The sequence below is a fragment of the Manacus candei genome, unplaced genomic scaffold (assembly GCF_025592945.1).
Source record: "Manacus candei isolate 608988 ecotype Guabito, Panama unplaced genomic scaffold, ASM2559294v1 h1tg000094l, whole genome shotgun sequence".
NCBI classification, from domain to species: Eukaryota; Metazoa; Chordata; class Aves; order Passeriformes; family Pipridae; genus Manacus; species Manacus candei.
In genome coordinates, this window is record NW_026138142.1 from 3,095,923 (window position 1) to 3,115,680 (window position 19,758).

General features: G+C 49.4%; 1 protein-coding gene across 3 annotated transcripts in view; it reads left to right on the top strand.

The window, feature by feature from the left end:
* LOC127461074 (mitogen-activated protein kinase kinase kinase 3-like) overlaps nucleotides 1–18,819 on the top strand; it is a 78,957-nt gene extending 60,138 nt beyond the window's left edge. For all 3 annotated transcript variants that reach the window (XM_051768361.1, XM_051768363.1, XM_051768362.1), the window contains exons 8-17: nucleotides 1,008–1,141; nucleotides 3,801–3,874; nucleotides 6,027–6,094; nucleotides 7,944–8,036; nucleotides 9,019–9,213; nucleotides 10,013–10,161; nucleotides 10,751–10,882; nucleotides 13,790–13,919; nucleotides 14,505–14,682; nucleotides 15,922–18,819. In XM_051768361.1, the coding sequence (XP_051624321.1) occupies nucleotides 1,008–1,141; nucleotides 3,801–3,874; nucleotides 6,027–6,094; nucleotides 7,944–8,036; nucleotides 9,019–9,213; nucleotides 10,013–10,161; nucleotides 10,751–10,882; nucleotides 13,790–13,919; nucleotides 14,505–14,682; nucleotides 15,922–16,150 (1,382 nt within the window). In that variant the 3' untranslated portion in view covers nucleotides 16,151–18,819. The remainder of the gene's footprint in view (nucleotides 1–1,007; nucleotides 1,142–3,800; nucleotides 3,875–6,026; nucleotides 6,095–7,943; nucleotides 8,037–9,018; nucleotides 9,214–10,012; nucleotides 10,162–10,750; nucleotides 10,883–13,789; nucleotides 13,920–14,504; nucleotides 14,683–15,921) is intronic.
* The last annotated feature ends 939 nt before the right edge of the window (nucleotides 18,820–19,758 follow it).

The window sequence follows — 19,758 nt, forward strand, 5'->3', positions numbered from 1 at the left end:
AGCACCTTTCTCTTGTGCTTAGCCTGGACATGTTGTTACCAAATGGTAGCAACGAACCAAAGATTTGGCAAGAGCACCGCAAAAATGGATATGAAGTGTAAGGAAACACATCTCCATGTGACTCCTAGCTCCTCAAGGATGTGTGCTTTTTAGAAGTCTGCTTAAGAACAAGTTGTTGTGTTGTTTGAAAGCTCATGTTGCACAATGCCGACCAGCTAAGGCTCCAGCACGGAGCAGCACGGATCTCCGTCAGCAATTCCTTGCCATGAGGTGATGACAGCAGGGATGGAGGGGAGTAACCACAGAGAGAAAGTGGAGCCAGGCCTGTGCATCTGGGCCAAGCAAGGGCAACAAGGCCTAAAACCTAAAAAGGCACAAGGAATCAGTTAGAGTGGATCTGGGGAATAAGGGGGGGAATGGGTCATCTACGTAAGCAAGCTGCAGAGTTCTCTCCCAGGTGCAAAATGGAAGCTGGTTTTCCTTCATCTTTAATTTCATGTTGGGAAAGGGTAGAGAAGGGTGTTTGAGCACAAATCGTTTTCTGTATAAGAAGTGTTGAAGGGATGTTGCACTCAGTTCACCTGGGCTGTTTCCCAGATTGCTGAACAAGGCAGTGACGTGCTCCAGGGAGGAAATGGCCCAGAGGTCAAAGAGGGGAGGTGGGTTTGGAGTTTGTGGTTTACTTTGAGATTGAGTGATTGTATCACAACAAAACTCTGGAGCCCTTTCCTTTCTGGCATCAGCAGCACGCCTGGATACAGTGCACAGCTCTTAGCATCCAGGGTGGGTTGAAGTCAAGTCTGCTACATGTTGTGTGGCCCCGTAGCAACAAACTCTCCGTGTTGCAAACGCTTTGCAGGATGCCCATAAACAGTATCACACCTCTAGATCCTCCATTCCCACCCACACAAGCTCAAACCCAGCAGCATCTCCAGGAGGTCTGTGATCGCTGGAAGGGCTTGGGTTGGCAGGTCCCCCCTTTGACCTGTGCCTTTCCCGTGTCCCAGGCTCTCTGCACACTGGCCGGAGCTCTCCGCCCCCGGGCAGTGTTCCTGAGGAGCAGCAGCAGATCGCCCGCCAAGGATCCTACACCAGCATCAACAGCGAGGGCGAGTTCATCCCCGAGACCATGGACCAGAACGTGAGTGGGGCTGGGCTGTGTGGGTTAAACTGGGACGGCGTTGGGAGTGAGGGAGGCTGAGCCGTGGGAGCTGTTCCCACCGTTACATCCCCAGCGGGGCCTGTGCATGGGGCTCAGGCCAGCTTTTTCCAGGAATGGGTGCCCCCAGGCTTGGCGTACCTGAGAAATGGCAGGCCCGATTCCCAGGAACCCTGGGAGCCAGCTGCAGTGGGGATGGCAAATGTGCTTGGACACCTCAGGTAGCTCTGGAGGAGCACAGATCTGGGACACACGTGTGCACCAGCTGCCAGGCCATCGTGGCTGCAGCGTTCCCAGATCCCGTGGACCATGAGGGAATGTGCCAAGCAACTGATTGCCTGTGATTGCAACAGCCTGGGGATATCAGCAGCTCCTGCTGCTTCCCATGTGCAGTTTCTGCCTGAGCTCCAGTTACAGTTCTTGGCTCTACCCACAGCCTCTCTCTGTGGTTTTGTGTCTCTGTTCCTCTCCCATATATTTACATTTTTTTTCCTCTTTGAATAAGGAGTTTGTGTATTCCAGACTCTCAGTATTAAAAGAGCAGCAAGCTCTTCAGTGATGAGCAGTACCCCTTCCTCCAGCCAAACTGGTGCCCATGGTGGGGAAAACTCTGCAGTGCTAAAGGACTGGAGGGGAGCAGCTTACACCTCCCTCTCTCTCCATCCCTGCTCAACCATAGCTATAGCTCTGAAGAGCTGTGGATCCTGTGAAGTCAGCTGGGAACATAAATCATTCTTGTTAAGCTCTTGGGAGTGCAGGATGAAGATCCACAATTTGCAGTAGGGACGTGGAGGGACTTTGGGAAGGCACTAAGTTCACTCTGTTGGGGTGCTGGCCTGGGGAGATGTGCACTCCCTACACTCCAGTAGCACCCACTGACTCCACTTTTGTGTGCAGGCTGTGCCGGTGTTTCCATGGCAAAGTTTGTGTTTGCAACAATTTATTATACAGCCACTAATAAAATAAGGAGCAGTCACTCTGGCTGAGTCTTGGCAGCGTCAGAGCGCAGATGTATCGTGTGCTCCCCGCAGCCAGAAGTTGGCTTTCTGTTGTTTTCACATGCCTTCCAAACACGTTAGGGAGGATTAAGACAAAGTGTGTGCATGCAGGAGGAGGGTCCCCATGACCCCCTTTGGGTGTAAATCAGCACAGCTCCTCCAGCTGTTCACGGAGCTCCATCAGTTCAGAGGCCTGAGCCTGTTCCTGATGAAGGTTCCCAGATGCTCTCCTTGCTTTTCCCCAGCATCACACTGTGGGTGGCTTGCAGCCCTTCTCTGGTGAATTAAATGCAGGAAAAAGGGAGTTTGAGGGTGGTTTGGGTTTTTCTTCCTTTTCTCATTGAGCAGCCATGCTTTTCCCTATATGGGCTTTGCCCTCAGAATGTCCTTGTACTGCTGCTTCTATACGTGCCTCGCAGAAAACCACTTACAAGTTGGAGTTTGCTGCCCATTGGGGAATGCCCCTGTGCAAGCCTGTGATGTAACTGTGGTCTTGAGACCAGCCTGGCAGATGAACAGAGGCTGAGTATGGAGCATGCTCCAATTCCCAATTTTATGCTTTTGAGAAATTAGTGTGTTTCAGCATTAGCTGCTGGGAGAGATCTGTCATGGCTGGCAGAGGCGGGGAGTGGGTTTTAGGAGAGGTCTTCATCCTCTTTGGCTAGTGCATTTTGAAGGGTGAGGGTTTTGGTTTAAAAACTGGAAAGCAGAGAAAAATTGCACTTTGCAGTTGGGCCTGTCCAGCCAAAACAATAGGAGCTGTTGTGACAACCAGTCGAGGAGGTCTTACAGGAACAGCACATGGAAAGGGAGGCTGTTGGGGAAGGAGGAGCGATGTGGGAACCAGCAAAATGTGACTCCACGTGGTGTTTAACCCTCGTTGCTCAGCTTTCCCAGGAGTGAGCTGGGCTGGCTGTGGAGCAGGGCTGAGCAGTGTGTGCAGCCAGGAGGGAGCGTGGTGCTGCCGGCAGCACAGCGTGGCCCGGAGCAGGCTCTGCTCCATGTGGAAGTGCACACAGCCCCTGGGTTTACCACTCCACACAAACCCTCTATTGTTACTAACCAGCTATAAATAACCCCGGCCAGTACAATGTCTCATCCAGGAAGCAACACAAATGCAGCTTTTGACTCACTGGGCTGGTGAGAGCCAAGCCGGTTCCTCCGGCCAAAAACCCTGATGATGCTGCGCTTATCAGTGGAGACGAAGGCTGGGCTCGTGTGCCAGGGCAGCTCGGGAAGTCAGGAGTCCAGGGCTGCAGTCCTGGCTGTGGTACACAATATCCACTTGGCCTTGGGCACATCTTTTGTGTCCTGATACATATTTTCTTTCAGTATTATCATTATACTTTGAATCTCATTGACTTCTCCTCATGATTTGAGCATCAGGGTGCTAATTATCTTTGCCTCAGCTTTCCTTCTGGCAAACAGCAGTTAGAAAGAACAAAAAATGCAGAGAGGGCATCATAAATGGATTTCCACTGGGAAGAAAATTTTTGTTAGACTGAATCTCATCCCTATGGGACTGGCATCAGCTGGTGTAAATCAGCTGTCTTTGGAGCAGCTTTGTTGATTCTGCAGAGGTTCTGGAGCTTGAGGAGCTGCAGTGCATGGTTTCATTGTTTCCCCTTTTCTTTCACTGTCAGATGCTTGAAGCTTTCATCAGCCCTGACGACTCGCTGTCTGGGAGCTGCCAGTCGCTGGACAGATCTGTGGACAGGTGAGTTGTACTTCCCATCATGTTCACCAGCTGAAATGCAGCCTCTGCTCCACAGCGGGAGAGAAGTGGAGTCAGCGGCATCCCCTGAGATTTCTGCTGGGGTGAGGATGCACCTGAGCGAAACAAATTTATCTTTAACGCTGAAAACCAGATCCTAGCACAGATGTCTGTGGGATGGTATGATTTGAGTTGCAGTAACCTGAGCTGGACAAAGACAGCCTGGCTTTGTGTGCCCAGGTTTTCTTTTTTTTTTGTCAGACCCCTCTCATAGAATTATGCAATGGTTTGGGTTGGAAGGGACCTTAAGGGTCATCTCATTCCACCCCCCTGCCATGGGCAGGGACACTTTCCACTAGACCAGGTTGCTCCGAGCCCTGTCCAGCCTGGCCTTGAACAATTCAAGGATGGGGCAGCCACAGCTTCTCTGGGCAACCTTGTCAGGGCCTTCCCACCCTCACAGTAACTCCTCTGGCTCTCTGCAGTCACCAGGTCAATACTCCATTAGCCTTTCCATGTCCCCTCCTCCCCGAGCATGCTGTCTGCTCTCCATTGACCACTGGTAAACTCAGCAGCCCCTGTGCACTGCCAGCAGCCACAGACGTGTCAGTCAAGGTGCTGAGGACACCAGACAAGCAATAACTAAGTTTAGCTTCTCAGCAGGAAGCAACTGGGACACGTTGTACTAACCCAGGCTGGGACTCAATGGCTGATGCGGCTGCTCGGTCCCGACTCACACGTGCACAGAAACTGTATGTTTGCTGCTGTGCATAAGACACAGTGTCCTTTTGGGAAGCGGTATATTATTTTTTTCCGTCTGCATCAAAGATTTTCTATTTTTTTCCGCTGTTGCTTTTGCCATACAGCACCAGGGCTGTGTTCCAGCAGGTCTGCGTCGGGTTGATTGTGTAGCGTGCTTCGGGTTTGCTGCTCTGTGCAGCTTTGGATCTGTCTCAGCATCGTGGTCCATTTCCTTTTTGTGGCTTTTAATAATTTCCTGTGATGTATTTGCTCATTGTTACGGTTGTATCGAAGCTGGATTCCTTGTGCTCCCGGCCTCTCTGCCCCAGCTTTGCTTTTGCACAGACTTTGCCGGGAAGAGCAGCAGAAGGAGTGTGGGCTCGTTGTAACACTTGCGTTGGGAACTGAGAGAAGAGTTTTGGGCGTCTTTGTGAGAGGGTGGTATGGCTTGATTTCACATGCAAAGCAGGCAGGTGTGTCCAGTCATGGGGTCTAGGAGCTGGAAAAGGCCCAAGAAGGGCTGTGTTATTCCAAGGCAGGAAGAGGAGTAAGACTATTCCTGCAAAGATATAGCTGAGCCCTTGCAGCCAATTGCTTGGGATGGCATCAGCTCCAGGGAGCAGAGTGAGTTACCAGGCATGGTGGCCAGGCTGAGGCTCAGGAACAGCACAACAAATTCCTCTCTGCCATAACAGTGATCAGCTTTGACATGAGCAGGTTTCAGAGAACTTCACAAAGCTGATTTCTGCTCTGTGCCCATATTGTTGAAAGGGAAAGTGGCAAAGCAATGTGTCCAGATCACCCTGTTGGCCCTTACAGAGCCTGGGGTGAAACTGGGATTGCTGAGGTCCCCTTGCAGTGCTTTATCATCTCTCAGTGTACTTCAAAGACCTTGAGCCTTGAGGCACCAATCCCACATTCTCCCTCCTGGTCTCCTGGGAGTGTGCATGTTCCCAGTGGTGGTACAGACCCTCCTGTGAGAGGAGGGTGGGGGATGATGTTGCAGAAAAGGGGAAACCTGCATGAATTGGGCATGACTGAAGGACTTTAGTGTGTACATCTGCAGCAACTGAACAATGCTCATAGAAAGCAGAGTTGCACAGTTGAATACTTGATGCTGAGGGCAGAGAAATCTGCAGCCCTCTTGTGCAGCCTTGTGCACAGGTGTTCTGATCTTTGGCTGCTTCTTTTCAGCCTGGTGACTGTGGTTTTTGCAGCATCTCTTTTGTTTGCCACAGGAACACACTGTGATCCAGCAGAGAAAACCAATTTTATTTTTGTGCAGGATGAGGATGGGAGCTCAGTGATCAGTGCAGCTTGTGGTTTAGCCTGTCCTTTCTAAAGTCTATTAATTCCATAGCCTTTCTGATATAATAAATGTATCCTGCTTTTTTTTTTTTTCATCTCTTTGTAGCCCTCCTTTTACGCAAACCCCTGTTCCTGGAAGGAAGAGCCATCCCAAAGACAGCCTTGATTGCATGGGTAAGCACTCTTGGTGGTTTATATTTGCTTAAAAGTATAAAAAGTATGTAGTGAAGAGGCTGGATAAAGGCTATTAGAGAGATGGCACTGCATGGAAAGTAATTAAAAGCAATCAAGCAAACCAACCTCACTGCTTAGGTTACACTTCAGAATTGACCCTGCAATGATCAAACCTGAATGTTCTCTAAAATTAAAAGACCCAGAGCACCAAACACAGGCAGGGCTGCTCTTGTCTTCATTTACCCTTCTTGACTCTGCAGCAGCGCTGGTAGCACTGAAGAACCTTTGGGTCTGATTTGGGTGTCAATTTACAGCAACAACAGTCCAAACTGGGCAGCAAAGGCCATGAAGTAGATGAATATAAGCAAGTAAAGCTTTTGAGAGATCTGTGTTGGAAGATGTTGCTGAGAGGGCTGTGCTCTTCTGTTTGGAGAAAACTGTGAGGTGCTGGCAAGCTGCAAACAGCCTTGTGGGATCACCTTTTGTCTCTGATAGTACCTGGGAGCTGTCCCTTCAGGATCTCCACTTCCTACAGAGCATAACTCAGCTCTCTCTAGGGAGTTACACCTCTTCTGCTTGCATTAACAATAATCTGCAATAGTGCAAATGCTGTTAGAGAAACCTACTGGTAACTTGCAGGGATCATAAGTTACTGCTTAATCACTTATAAACATCCAGCTGGTTAAATCATGGAAACTCTGCAATATTGTAATGACTTGCACTATTAAAAATGAGCAAATGGCAGCCAGCCTGTGGCAGGAGAACTCATTCCTGGCCTGAGGCAGGATTTCTAGATTGAACTGCAGAGATGAAGCTGCAGTCAGGCCACGTTGCAGAAGGTTTTTAATGCTCCCCCTGTGGCATTTTGCTTTGAGACACCACTGGGCACCATCGCTTACACGTGGCTCCCCGAGAACCTCTTGCCCTGTCCTTGTTGCTTCTCCTGCTGACCATATTTCAGCCATTATGTGCTCCTTTTGGCAATCATGCTGAAGAGCAGCAGAGGCCAGGAACGGCCTCCAAGGAGCGGCTGCTGGCCCCAGGCTAAGACAAACAAACAATCAGAACGGGCTGTGTCATTAGAACTGGAGGGAGGAAAAACAGCAGGTGAAAGATGGGGAGGGATGTTTTAATCTCAAGTTATTTGGTGCTACCAGCAATGGCTTTTATTAAAAAAATATGTCCTTATCTCTTATGTCCATCCATCTCTCTCATCATCCCATTTTTGAACTCTGATGGTCTTTAATCCCTTCTGTATATTCTATCTTTCTAGCATTTAATCAAAGTAAATATAAAAGTTTGGAGCTCTGGAGGTATAAATTGGTCCCTGGCTTTCAGAGGTGAGGAGTCGCATCTGAGAAGAAAGAGGGGAGAGATTGTCTGGTATTGGCACAAGTGCTGGATTTCTGCATTTCCCTGGAAATAACTGACTTCAGAGCAAAGGTTTTGGATATATGGATCTAGGCCTGACCCTGCCTGGCAGTTCTGTATCCACACTGATTTTTGTGTTTTCCATGTGCAAATAAGACGTTTAGTGCTCTGCCTTGGAAACTAGGCATGGTTCACGTCAGTCCTCTGCCTTTCACTTGAACAGTGTGGTCCATAAAGTCAGCAGTTAAACCTCTGCTTTAGGGGCACCAAGAGCAGTGTGTCTAACCCTGATTTTCCACTGAGGAGTGTGTGACTGTGGAGCGATTTCAGAGGGAGCCTTGGGGAACGTAGGCTTGTGTAAATGAACAGCTTGTCACCTCGTTCTTCCCCGTAGTTCAGTGTTTCCCGTAAGAAACACTCTGGGCATTTGATACGGAGCTGATCTCGGAAACATGTGTGTCTTCTTCCCTCCTGTCAGATTTCGACATCCCGTTCTGCGAGAGGTTTGGGAAGGGCGGGACGTTCCCGAGGCAGTACCACCTCTCCCAAAGCCGCAAGGACTACAGTGACGGTAAGAAAAGGGTGGGTGATCGGGCCAGGGTCTTGATGGCTTGTGACAGTGCTTGGGACTGGAAAGACCTGGGAAGGAGAGGTTTCTAATAAAGGGAGAACCGCCAAGGAATTTGGGATTCACTTGTGTGTTCTGAGGAGCATCCTCCCTGCAACCTTGAGGCTCTGCTCTTGGGAAGTGCTGAGCATCTACGGCCTGTAGGAAAGTCAGTGCTCAGCTCCTCTGCTGCTCACACCTGCAGTTTTAACTTAGCCTTGTGGATGATTGGCATTTCTCATCCCTGGCAAAATCAACCTTTCAGTTTCTCTAAATTGCTTGTTTTTTGAGGATGCTGTTTTGTGACCTTTACAGCAGGTTTCTCACAGAGCTGTAGGAAATCCCTGAGCAATTTCAGGGTAGCAGTTTCTGTTCTGTTCTCTGTTTTCAGCTGTTGAGTTCTGAGCTTTGGGGACCACTCCATCACCTTTTTCCTGCTCTTTCCTTCACTGTGTGAGACTGCAAGTGATGGGAGGCCAAACTGAATTAGAATCAAATTCCCTTGGGAAAAAAGTAGTGAGTACATGCAGAGAGCATATTGAGCCTTCCAGAATGAACTTCATCTCTCACTGACACCCCTGTGAAAGCAAGTCTGGCACTGCTGTGTGGTCATTTGCATTATGGACTTAGGGGATGGCAGGGATAATTTGCAATGTAAATCCCTGCCTGTTCAATGTTTAATTGTGATTAACAGCCAACAAACCCCCTAATGTAATTAAACTCTTGCAAACCCCTCTGGAAGCATCTGCATTAGATGTAATTCCTGCTGTTATCAACTCTTAAATTGAATTTAAAATGTTTGCAGGGCTTTGCTTCAGTTTAATTACAGTTGTTTTGTTTAATTTGAAGAGACGAGGATCTGGGCAGTGACGTGAGAAGGTGGTGGCAGGTAGGTCCAACCTGGTGTGTGTGTTCTTGCTGTAACTTTCCCCCTTTTCTCCTGCAGGTCGGAGGACTTTCCCCAGGAGTTACTTCCCGCAGGAGAACCTGTTCCAGCTCGTCCCCTCCAGCAGAACCAAGAGCTTTAACGGGGACAGCAAGCTCAGCACGCTGCAGTACGACGAGTACAGGCCCAAATGTTGGAACAATTGTGAGAAGGGTCTGCAGGTCTTCAGCACCTCCCCTACAAAAGCGAGGAACTGTGAGTGAAACAAAGCCCTGAGTGCCTGAGGTCTCAGCAGAGCTGAGCCTCAACACAAAACTGAGTTACCAAGACCTGCTGAGTTACCATGAGCAGCTGAGTCAACCATGGGTGAATGCACCCCCAGCACAAGACACATGAGCTTGTGTCTCAATGAGAATGATTTAATACAACACACTGTATCTTACCTTGGCCTTGATGGTGTCAGCTGGTGTTCAGCACTTCCTGGGTTGCAGAAAATTGCTTGTGTGTTGAACTGTCAGTGTGCTCATGCAGCAGAAGCTTCAGAGAGGCTTGGGTTGTGGGAGCAAATGTGTCCAGAGGCTCCACTCCTTGGATTACATTGCTGTCACCCCAGCACCCAGGCTCCTCTGCCATTGCAAAACTGCCCATACTGTAGAACTTGGTGCATTTGGGGCCCGTTCAGTGATAAATAACAACCTAGGAATGAGCAGTGAGATAAAAAAAGTCCTTACTGGTCCCTACCTGGGTTGCTGCTCAACCATGCTGTATCTCGCTAACCAGTCTCAGAGCAGAGGGGCAAGTCCAACACTGGCTAAGAAAACAGGTTTTGGAGGAGGGACTCTTAATGAAATAGGACTTTTTTAGGACTTGACACTGCTTAATGCTAGTGCAGACTGGGAGACATCCCCCCATGCCAGTAGCACCAGTGCTAAAACTGGTTTGTCCTGGTGCCCCTGGGAGAGGGTGGCTCACTGACTGCCCTGCACACTGTCTGGTCAGGAGGATGCTGAAGCCTCCCTGATGCACTCTTTGAGCCCTCTCCTCTCTTGTACAGCCCTGCAGGCACCTGTGAACTGGAGGCTGGGGAAGCTGCTGGGAAGAGGAGCTTTTGGGGAGGTTTATCTCTGCTACGATGCTGACACTGGGCGGGAGCTGTCGGTGAAGCAGGTGCCTTTTGATCCTGACAGCCAAGAGACAAGTAAAGTGAGTATGAGGGCAGGACTCTGTTCTGCACCACCTTGGGGAGTTGTGGGCTGGAGGCTGAGGGTGGAGGTGTCTGTGTCCCTGATGGAAGGCAGTGTGTGGAGGCAGGGTGTTGTTTTCCCTCTCTAGAGTGGTCCTGAATGGCTTCTGGCACCAGTCAGGGTGCTCTGGTGCCTTCTCTGCCTCTTAGTCCCTTGGTCACATTGGCCTGCTCTGTCTCAGGTATCATCTCTTGCAGATGTGACTACTTTTCCTTAGTTTTGTCCTTCTTGCTCCCCTTCACCTTCTCTCCTCTCTGGGCACTGCATTAGCTTTGCTAGGGACTTCATTGACACCTTTTCAGAAAAACTCCTGGAACATAAGTAATAATAAGTAAACTTGTCTCAAAGCCAAGCCCTTGTGTATCCCATGTGTCTCTCTCCTTACCTTTCTCTTAAGGCAGTACTCCTCATTTCTGAGCCTCCTGTGGCCAGTTTCTTTGCAGGCAGCTTCACAGGGGCTGCAAAAAGTGTGCTCAGCATCGAGCAGTATTTGGATAATATTCCCAAAGTTATCATTCCCTTTCACAAGGAAGTCTGTTTTGTTACAGGAAGTGAATGCTTTAGAATGTGAGATCCAGCTGCTGAAGACTCTCCGTCACGACAGGATAGTGCAGTACTACGGGTGCCTGAGGGACCCTGAGGAGAAGAAACTGTCTATCTTTGTTGAATACATGCCAGGGGTAAGTGTGGCTCCTGTCCTGAATGGCAGAAAACAGATTGAAACTGTCCTGGAGTTTGGTGAAATTTGGATCTGGAGCCAAACTATCCAGCTGAGCTGCTGCATAGCTGATGAGCTAAACTAGAGCACTGGCTGCATCCCTAAGGACCTGGGAAAGCTTAGGATGTGAGTCAGATGTCATAGTGAAGCCCCTCAACGTGCACTGGGTGAAATGAAAAGCCTTACAGGCAGGTTTTAGGTTTGAATCCTGGAGCAGGGTGTGTTCACAGTCTGGAATCTGCACTTGGTGAATGTGGGACGTGATCCAGGATCTGGCTCCAAACACTGTGGCCTGAGCCCACCCTTAAGTATTTATTGCAAATCCCTGCAGGAAAAGCTAATAGTACAACTGTCCTCCCACAGCTGTCACCAATTATTTGTGGCTTTTCAGCACGTGTGTATTAAAAACAGTGTTACTCACTTGGAGCCTTCTGTTGAGGACAGAGCTTTTCGTGGGGAGCATTATGGTCTTGTGCACGAGCGGCTTCAATTTGTGACTTTGCTGATACAGAATGAAATAGCCCCTGGGAAAAAGAAGGTCAGAAAGCTTTGAGGGAGTCTAAGCAGGGCTGGAAAATGTACATGGATGAGCTGAACATCTCTTTCTGTTTGGGAGCTTGTGAATTACATCAGCCATTAGACAAAGTCATCAGTTGGTGTAAATCAGCATAACGCTATTTACATTGCTGGAGGATCTGTTCTCCCAAGTCCCTCCTGTCCAGCTGGATTTGTTCCCCAGAGTGTGGGAGAATAAACCCTTGTTTATACAGATATTTGTAAGGTCAGAAGGGACAATTAAGTCATCTGGCTGCAAATAATTTTGGTCTTCAGTAAACGTGCTAGAAGCTCTCCTAGCACATCTTGCATGTGAGTGGTCAGGTGGACTTCCATGCATCTGAGTCCCTTCCAAGCCATGTCCTCCCTCTCTCCCTGTGGGCAGACATCTCATTTTAAGGTCTCACCATGAGGCGTGGACCCAGAGGAGTAAATCCCAGGAATTCCAGCAGTCCCCTTGCTGCTTATTCCGCAGCGTGCCGATGTTTGCTAGCAGCCAGGAAACCAGCATTTGATGCTGGGGCAGCGTCCAGCAGGGCTGGAAGTTCAGTGTTTGTTTTTTTTAATGATAAACCCGAGCTCTGACCAAATACAGATTGACTTTGCTGCTGAAACAACAGTTCATTTCACAAAAGCAGCCCAGGGCTCTGGTTTCCAAGGCCAGTGGAAGTGAGTGAGTTCCCAGACCTTGCAGGGCAGCAGCTCTGCAATGCTGGGTCTGGCCAAACTTCCAATTTAAGACAGATAGCTTGGCAAAATCTTCATGGGGCCAAGCTTGGGTGCATCATTAGCTTGTTGTTCTTATGAACCCAGTTAATAGCTGACTTTGTAGTTTCTGTCCTGCCCATAAGCTATTTTATTTAATTTGTGCTTGGAAAACAGAATGACCACAGGCCTCAAAGAACCTGTGTCCCCTTCTTGTTTGATGTCCCCCCTCAGGGGGAGGGAGGACAGGATAAGAAAGCTTGTTTGGTTTGTGGGTGAGTGAACATACCCTGCACACAGGTTGTGTGAGGGGGTCATTTAGAGCATTTCGGGTGGCTCCAGCAGTGCTGTGAAAGGGAAAGGAGAGGCCCATCCACAGGATCACCACCAGCCTCAAAAGAAGCCAAAACAGTAGCTGGGCAGAGCAACAGCAGAGTTGGGTGGATGTGGAAAAGCTGATAAAGTTTGACAGACTGACTTGGAGCAGAGCAGCCACTGTTCCCAGAACAGAAGGACTGGCAATCTTGGATCAACCCCAGAGCTGCAGGACAGGCAGAAGCAGCATGAGTTTCCCCTCCTGCTTCCCAGCTAACCTGACTACTGGAGGTAGAGCTGAGTGTGAACCCCAAATCTGCCTCTGGTTCATCCTGCTAAAACCCAGCTCTGGCGCAGTGAGACACATCCGACTTTCAAGTGGACAGAAAGTGCAGCTAAAGCCAAGGGTGTCAGCCTCTTGCAGATGATAATATCTGCACCTCTGCGTCCTTTCCTCTTTGATCTATAAAATCAAACCAGTTTGAGAGATTCAATTAGTAGCAAATTCCCTACCCTGGGTCTTCTTGTTGGAGCAGTCCTGTGAGTGGGTGGTTGTCCCTCATGGCCGTGGGTGCTCCTTGCTGTGTGAAGTTTTGGGAGGAGGCTTCATAGAAGACTTGAGTTCTCTTGGCCCCAAGAACTGGCTCTCTACAGCTACCTGAAAGGAGGTTGTGGGCAGGTGGGGTCATTCTTTTCTCTTACGTAACAAATGATAGGACAAGGGGAAACAATAGGGAAAGGGGAGATTTAGATTGAATATTAGAAAAATTCCTTCACTGGAAGGGTGATGAAGCATTGGAACAGGCTGCCCAGGGAAGTGGGCAGAAAACCCTGGAAGTGTTCAGAAAACACATGGCTTGGTGTTGAATGGCAGTGCTGGGTTAATGGTTGGACTCGATGATCTCAGAGGTCTTTTCCAACCATAATGATTCTATGAATTTAATTGGTCGAGTTGATCTTCTCGCTTTGAGTTGTAATTCCTCATCAGTTTGGTCCATCTCCATGAGGTGGTGACACCCATCCAGCCACTAGAGGGGGAAAAAGGTCTGTAGTGCTGCCAGGAGGAAGCACCGACATGCACCAGAAACTACCTTTTTCTCCCCTGGGATCTGGGACATGAGGACAAATCTTTCCTCCACTCAGCACTAAGTGGACTTTTGCTGTTTCTACACAGAATGGTTTTGGGGTTTTTTTTGAGCTGGATGATAAAACGGTCAGGAAAGCTTAAAAAGTTCCTGTGACACAATAGTTCTGCTGGTCCTTATGGCGGGTTCATGTTGTTTCTTTGCAACAGGGCTCAATAAAGGACCAGCTAAAAGCTTACGGTGCTCTGACTGAGAACGTCACACGGAAGTACACCAGGCAGATCCTGCAGGGAGTCTTCTACCTACACAGCAATATGATTGTCCACAGGGACATTAAAGGTGAGTGGATAATACAGAGAGGCTTCTTGCTTGCTTGGATTTGTTCAACCCAGCCTCCCCCGGCCCCAGTATAAATTCTTGTGCACAGCATAGTGCTGGGATCTCACATTTAAAGTATTTTTGCCCCTGCCCTTCACCAGCTTGAACCATGAAAATCTTGAACGTGCAGCTGAAGCCAAAATCTTGTGCTGTCTTCTCTCAAGAGGAATTATTGTTAGCTGCTCTTGCACATGTGAAAACCTGGTGTAACATACCCAGGAACTGAGAGGCTCTGGCATTTGGAAAGGTCTGGGGCTCCATTCTGCTGTCTGGGGTGGGGAGGATGATCTGTCGGCTCCCATCCACTGCTCACTTCTGGGAAACGTGCTGAGTGAGGGGATGCTGGTGGGAGTCAACCCTCTTGGAGAGCAGCTGCTTTAGGAGAAAAGGATTTTACATAATGCTGAGTCCAGCCCCACCACGGCCCTTTGGACCCCCTCATGCACGGCTCTGTGCCCGTGCCCTTCCTGCTCTCCTCACTGGAGCCACTTCAGTTCAGGTTGTTGCTTTCATCTCTTGGGGTTTTGTCTTTGCTTTTCACCCCAGGTGCCAATATCCTGAGAGATTCTGCTGGAAATGTGAAACTTGGAGATTTTGGGGCCAGCAAACGCATCCAGACCATCTGCATGTCTGGGACTGGGATTAAATCTGTCACGGGAACACCGTACTGGATGAGCCCAGAGGTTATCAGTGGAGAGGGCTACGGAAGGAAAGCTGATGTGTGGTAAGAGATACAGTACAAACCCCACCACTGCTGCTTAAATCAAGCAATCCTTTGGGGAAGTTGTAAAGGGAGCAACAGGTGTAGCTAGTAGTTGGAAGCAGTGCAAAGGATGGAAATAGGAGACATGTGTTAGGATCCGCTGTGTGGATATCCAGAGGGAGCATGTTGTAGCTGAAGATCCCAAAACAGGAGCAGTCAGAATCAGAGCTTGCTTTTGGAAGCTCTTGTCGTGTGTGAGTATCATGTTCAGCTTAGTCCCATAACTGCTCTCAATTCTGGAAAGCAAGTTGATAACGAAGTTCACTAAAAGAGCTGTTGAGTTTTGGTGGCCCTGATTTTAGGTTTGCTAAGCCGAGCTCAGAGGCTCAGAAGATCTAAGAGGCCTTTCAAAATCTGCTCCTGGATGTTTGCATGTGGCTCAGGCACGAAGACAACAAAAACTATTGGCTGCTTGTGAATGATTTAATTTGTGAAGGATGTCAGATGGAGCCTGAAAGAGTTGGGATAACAGTATTAATCCTCCCAATAAATGAGGAGGAAGTACTGCCTTCAGTGTGCTTTCCATTGCGTGACCAAGCAAGTAGCTTCAACAAAAACTAGTCCTTCCAAGAGAACCCTATTTGGTGGGGGAAAGCTAGGGAGTCCTTAGCAGGCAGCCATGTACCCTGCCCCACCTGCCCTGGCTGATAGAAGGGAAATGTGGTTTAATTTTTTTAGAATCAACTATGAATGGAGGTGGCAGAGTGTCCCTGCTGAGACAAGGACGACTCAGCAGTTCAGAGAGAAACCTCACAGGCTCTTTGCTGCCCATCAGATGTGTTCTTTCTCAGATACACCTCAGAGATAAGGTTGGGAATGAGCAAACATGTTTCATTCTGGCTCAGCTTCCTGGGGAGCTACGTTTTATTGCTGAAACTATGGTGTCTGAACCTGTGCCTGGGCTTCCCTTCAGGGGATGCCCTGATAAGATCTCTCAAGCAGTTTTATGAAACTTAGTATCTGATGGTTAAGGTAGGCAGAAAATCCACCAGCTTTAGGGCAAAGCTCCTGATTCACTCCTGCTGTGGGAGTGGAAATCCCAGTGCCAAGTGCGACCAGGGAGCTTTGGGGGACATGTGCTCACCTCGTGGGCGTTTGCTTCCCACACAGTCCATTCAGGCAGGTGATCAGACATCACCTGCAGGTCCACCACCCCTGACCCTTTCCCCCCCCTCACCCCTGTGCTTGGCACTGTTGCAGGAGCGTGGCCTGCACCGTGGTGGAGATGTTAACGGAGAAGCCGCCGTGGGCAGAGTTCGAGGCCATGGCGGCTATTTTCAAGATCGCCACCCAGCCGACCAACCCCCAGCTCCCCGACAGCGTCTCCAGCTGCTGCCGAAACTTCCTCAAGCAGATCTTCGTGGAGGAGAAGCGGAGGCCGACGGCCGAGGACCTGCTGAGACACCCCTTCGTCAACTGCGGGCTCTGAGCCCCCGGCAGCGGGGTTGGGAAGCGCCGGCGGGACGGGGGTGGCCGCTGGACCCGCGGTCAGACCCCTGCCCGGGGCTGTCCTGGCAGTGGCCTCCGCAGGTCCCTTCTCACTCGTCGCTGCCTCGGCACCCGCCGCGCTGTTGGATTTTCAAGCTGCGTTCGGGACTGTTGGCGCCGGGAATTCGGAGCGAGGGATTTCCCGGACTGTGCGGGTGCTGGCCTGGGACCACGTAACCTCCTCGCCGCCAGCGGTACCGGGGTTGTCCCCCCTCATCGTGTAACTGATCTCTTGGGGGAAGTGCAGCAAATGGGGTCTGTCCCCCCAGCATGACGGCGGTGCTGGCAGCACCCTCAGGACCGGGGGAGGAATCGGATGCTCAGTGGCCATCACTGCCTTTCGCAGAGGAACAGAGACAGGGCCTTCAGCCGAGCCGGAGGAGATGATCCTCAGACCGCAGAGTCGGGGGGACCCGGGTGTCCCCGTTCCCAAGGGGACCGACCCCGCTGGAGCTCGTGGGACCAGCCGGCGGCTCCGGGGGGGCGGCGTTTCAATCTGTCCTGTGCCTTACGCGGTTACAATCAAGGAGTGATGCTCGACTCGGAGTCGGGTGTGATGATGCAGCAGCCGTGTTGACTTTGCGTCTGTGTGTGTGTGTGTGTGTCTGTGTGTGTGTGTGTGTGTGTGTGTGTGTGAGTCTGGGAAGAAAGGGGTCTTCTCGGGGTGCAGGAGGTCTCTGCTGGGTACACCCACGGACGGACGGATGCCCGGGACCCCTGCCACGGGCTGAGGGCTGTTTAAATGACAATGGTGTTTAAATGCTGTTGATGCTGGCAGGGCTCAGCACCAGCCAGATCACGTTGGGAACCATCAGGATTCCGGTGGGAGCTGAAGGGAATCTCAGCGAGGATGGCTCTGCTCAGCCACAGCTCTGCTAATCCATGCCCGTGCTGCTATGCTGGGGCTGGGAGGATGCCAATGTGTTTTGGAAGTGAAGCTGTAGGAAGAGCCCAGGGGGTCTTTGTAAAACCCAAGCAAGTGCCTAAAATTAGGCAGAGAGGACCAGTGCCTGTAGATCTGGGTGCCTTCTCCTCCATGCCTTGTGGGACCATCCCCAGGTACAGGGAAGGGGGATGTCATCTCTCTAGTGATGCCCAAGGGAGCAGCTGCAGGATCATGGAGCCTCAGACCAGGGTAGTGGATCTGTGGTGGTCGAGGGGAGCTGGAAGGAGATTTCTTCCCACAGTAGATTTAAAGTTGTAGGAGAAAATGGGCCAGTTGAAAGCAGAGCTGGGCTGTGGCCTCTGACCAGCTGGAAAACTGGTCAGAGTTTTCCAGCAGTGGCCTCTGTCCCTGCTGGAAAACCTTGGCAGGGAGCACGCACAGAATCCCTGGAAGGTAATTAAATAATTAATCAGATCTTGGTTGTTTTGGATAAATTAGTTGCTCCAACCCACCTCCCCCTTCCCTGCGGAGTTCGCTAGTTCCACCTGGCTCAGCAAAGGGTTAAATAAGAAGGTATTGGGAGGTTCCATCCTCAGGCCAGCACCAGACACAGGTTTATTTTAACACTGGCGTTCATTGAAAATGAAAAGTGTTGCTTAGACTTAAGAGGAAAGTGAGAAATTGGTTGCTTGTGTGAATACATCCTTGGATTCTTCCGCATGGAGATCAAGGCTTTGCAGTGCTGGTGTGGCGGTGGGAATGTTTCTGCATCCTTAGCTCTGAAAAGAGAAGCAAAATTTAAGAGGTTGCCCAAAGAAGCTGTGGGTGACCCTTCTCTGGAAATATTAAAGGCCAGTTTGGACGGAGCTTGGAGCAACCTGGTGTAGTGGAAGGTGTTCCTGCCCGTGGCAGGGCGCTTGGAACGAGATGACCTTTAAGATCCCTTCCAGCCCCAAACATTCGATGATTTCATGATTCTAAGGGTTATTTCAGTTTTAAAATAATGAAGCTCTGTGAGTGTTAGGGCAAATTAAAAGACATAGCTAAAATAATTCCCTATTACTTTGCCTGAAAGCTGCAGAGGCTGGTTATTGCCTAGGCTGGGATCCGGGGAAGCTGGGGGGCAGTGATGGAGCAGCACTGGGGGTTTGTGCCAGTCGACCATGGCAGTGATGGACAGCTTTCCTTGAGGGGGTAAAGTCACTCCTTGCCAAGGGGGAATGAAAGACTTTATTCTGTGAACGGGACCAAACCCATCAGTCTGATCAGTAATATGGGATGGCTGGAAACAAATACAAGGAAAAAAAAAAAAAATCAACGTTGGCTGGGAAGGGGCTTGGCAGAAGAGAGCAACAAAGTACCTGTTCACCAAAGTTTAAAAAAAAAAAATCAAAACCATTTTTAAGCTGTTTTCTTCTCTTTCACTGAATCTGGTTTGGGTTTTCTCAGTCCTTCAGTGGTGGGTGGGTGTCTCAAAGCCTTGAGAGCAAAAGGCTCTCAAGCCCAAAACACTCCCAGGGCCCTCAAACCACCCAAACATCCCGTGGATGGATGTGGCTCGTGGGGATGTGTGTGTGTGTGTGTGCGTGTGTGTGTGTTTGAGACACTCCTCAGGTGCCTTTGCCTCTCTGGTTTGTAAAACCCTTGCAGTGTTCTGATGTACAGAATGGAACCAGGAAAAGCGAATGGAATATCCTGCCATGTAAAGTAATTTTCTGTTGGTTTGGTTTGGTTTGATTTTATTTTACTTTGCCTGTAGCAGGCCCTGCGGCTTCCCCTGTGAGCTGCATCCCCGGGTATCCATGGAGAAATTAATTCCCCTTGGGAAGGAGGCTGGAGTGGGATATTGGAACAGGCTGCCCAGGAAAGTGGTGGAATCAACATTACTGGAAGTGTTCAAAAAGCGTGTGGGTGTGACACTTGGGGATGTGGTTTAATGTTGAACATGGTTGGACTCGATGATCTTGAAGGTCTTTTCCAACCTTAATGATTCCACAATCCTACATTTCCATTGCCTGTCCCCTGCTCACCAGTACAGCCTCTTCCCAGCAGGGCAGGGGCACAAAGGACACCTGGTTTGACCATCCCAGGGCAGCAGCGGGGCTGGAGGGTGACAAGGAGATGATGATTCCCAGGGTTCTCTGGAACTAATGGATCTGTGCAGTTCTCTGACCCGATGGCTCTGCGTGTCCCTTTGTCCTGACATCCCACCTTGTATTCCAAACACATAGGCTTTTATAATTTTAAATTTAATATAATTTTTGTTTATTTTTATTTCAAAATTTTATTTTTTCTTTATTTCTATTTCTTCTTCATTCCCCCTCTTCCCCCCTCTTTTCCTCTTTTTTCTTTTTCCCTTTTTTCTCTTTTCCTTTTTTCTCCTTTTTTCCTTTTTTTCCTTCTCTCCTGCATTTTTCTTTTTTCCTTTTCATCCTTTTTTCCTGCTTTTTCCTATATTTTTTCCCATCTTTTTTTCTTTTTTATCCTTTCTCCTTTTTTCCCTTTTTCATTTTTTTCCTTTTTCCCTTTTTTCTTTTTTCTCCTTTTTTCTCCTTTATTTCTTCTTCCCCCCCTTTTTTTTCTTCTTTTCCCCCGCTTTTTCCTATTTTCTTTTTTCTCCTTTTTTCTTATCTTTACTCCTTTTTTTCTTTTTCCTTTTTTCT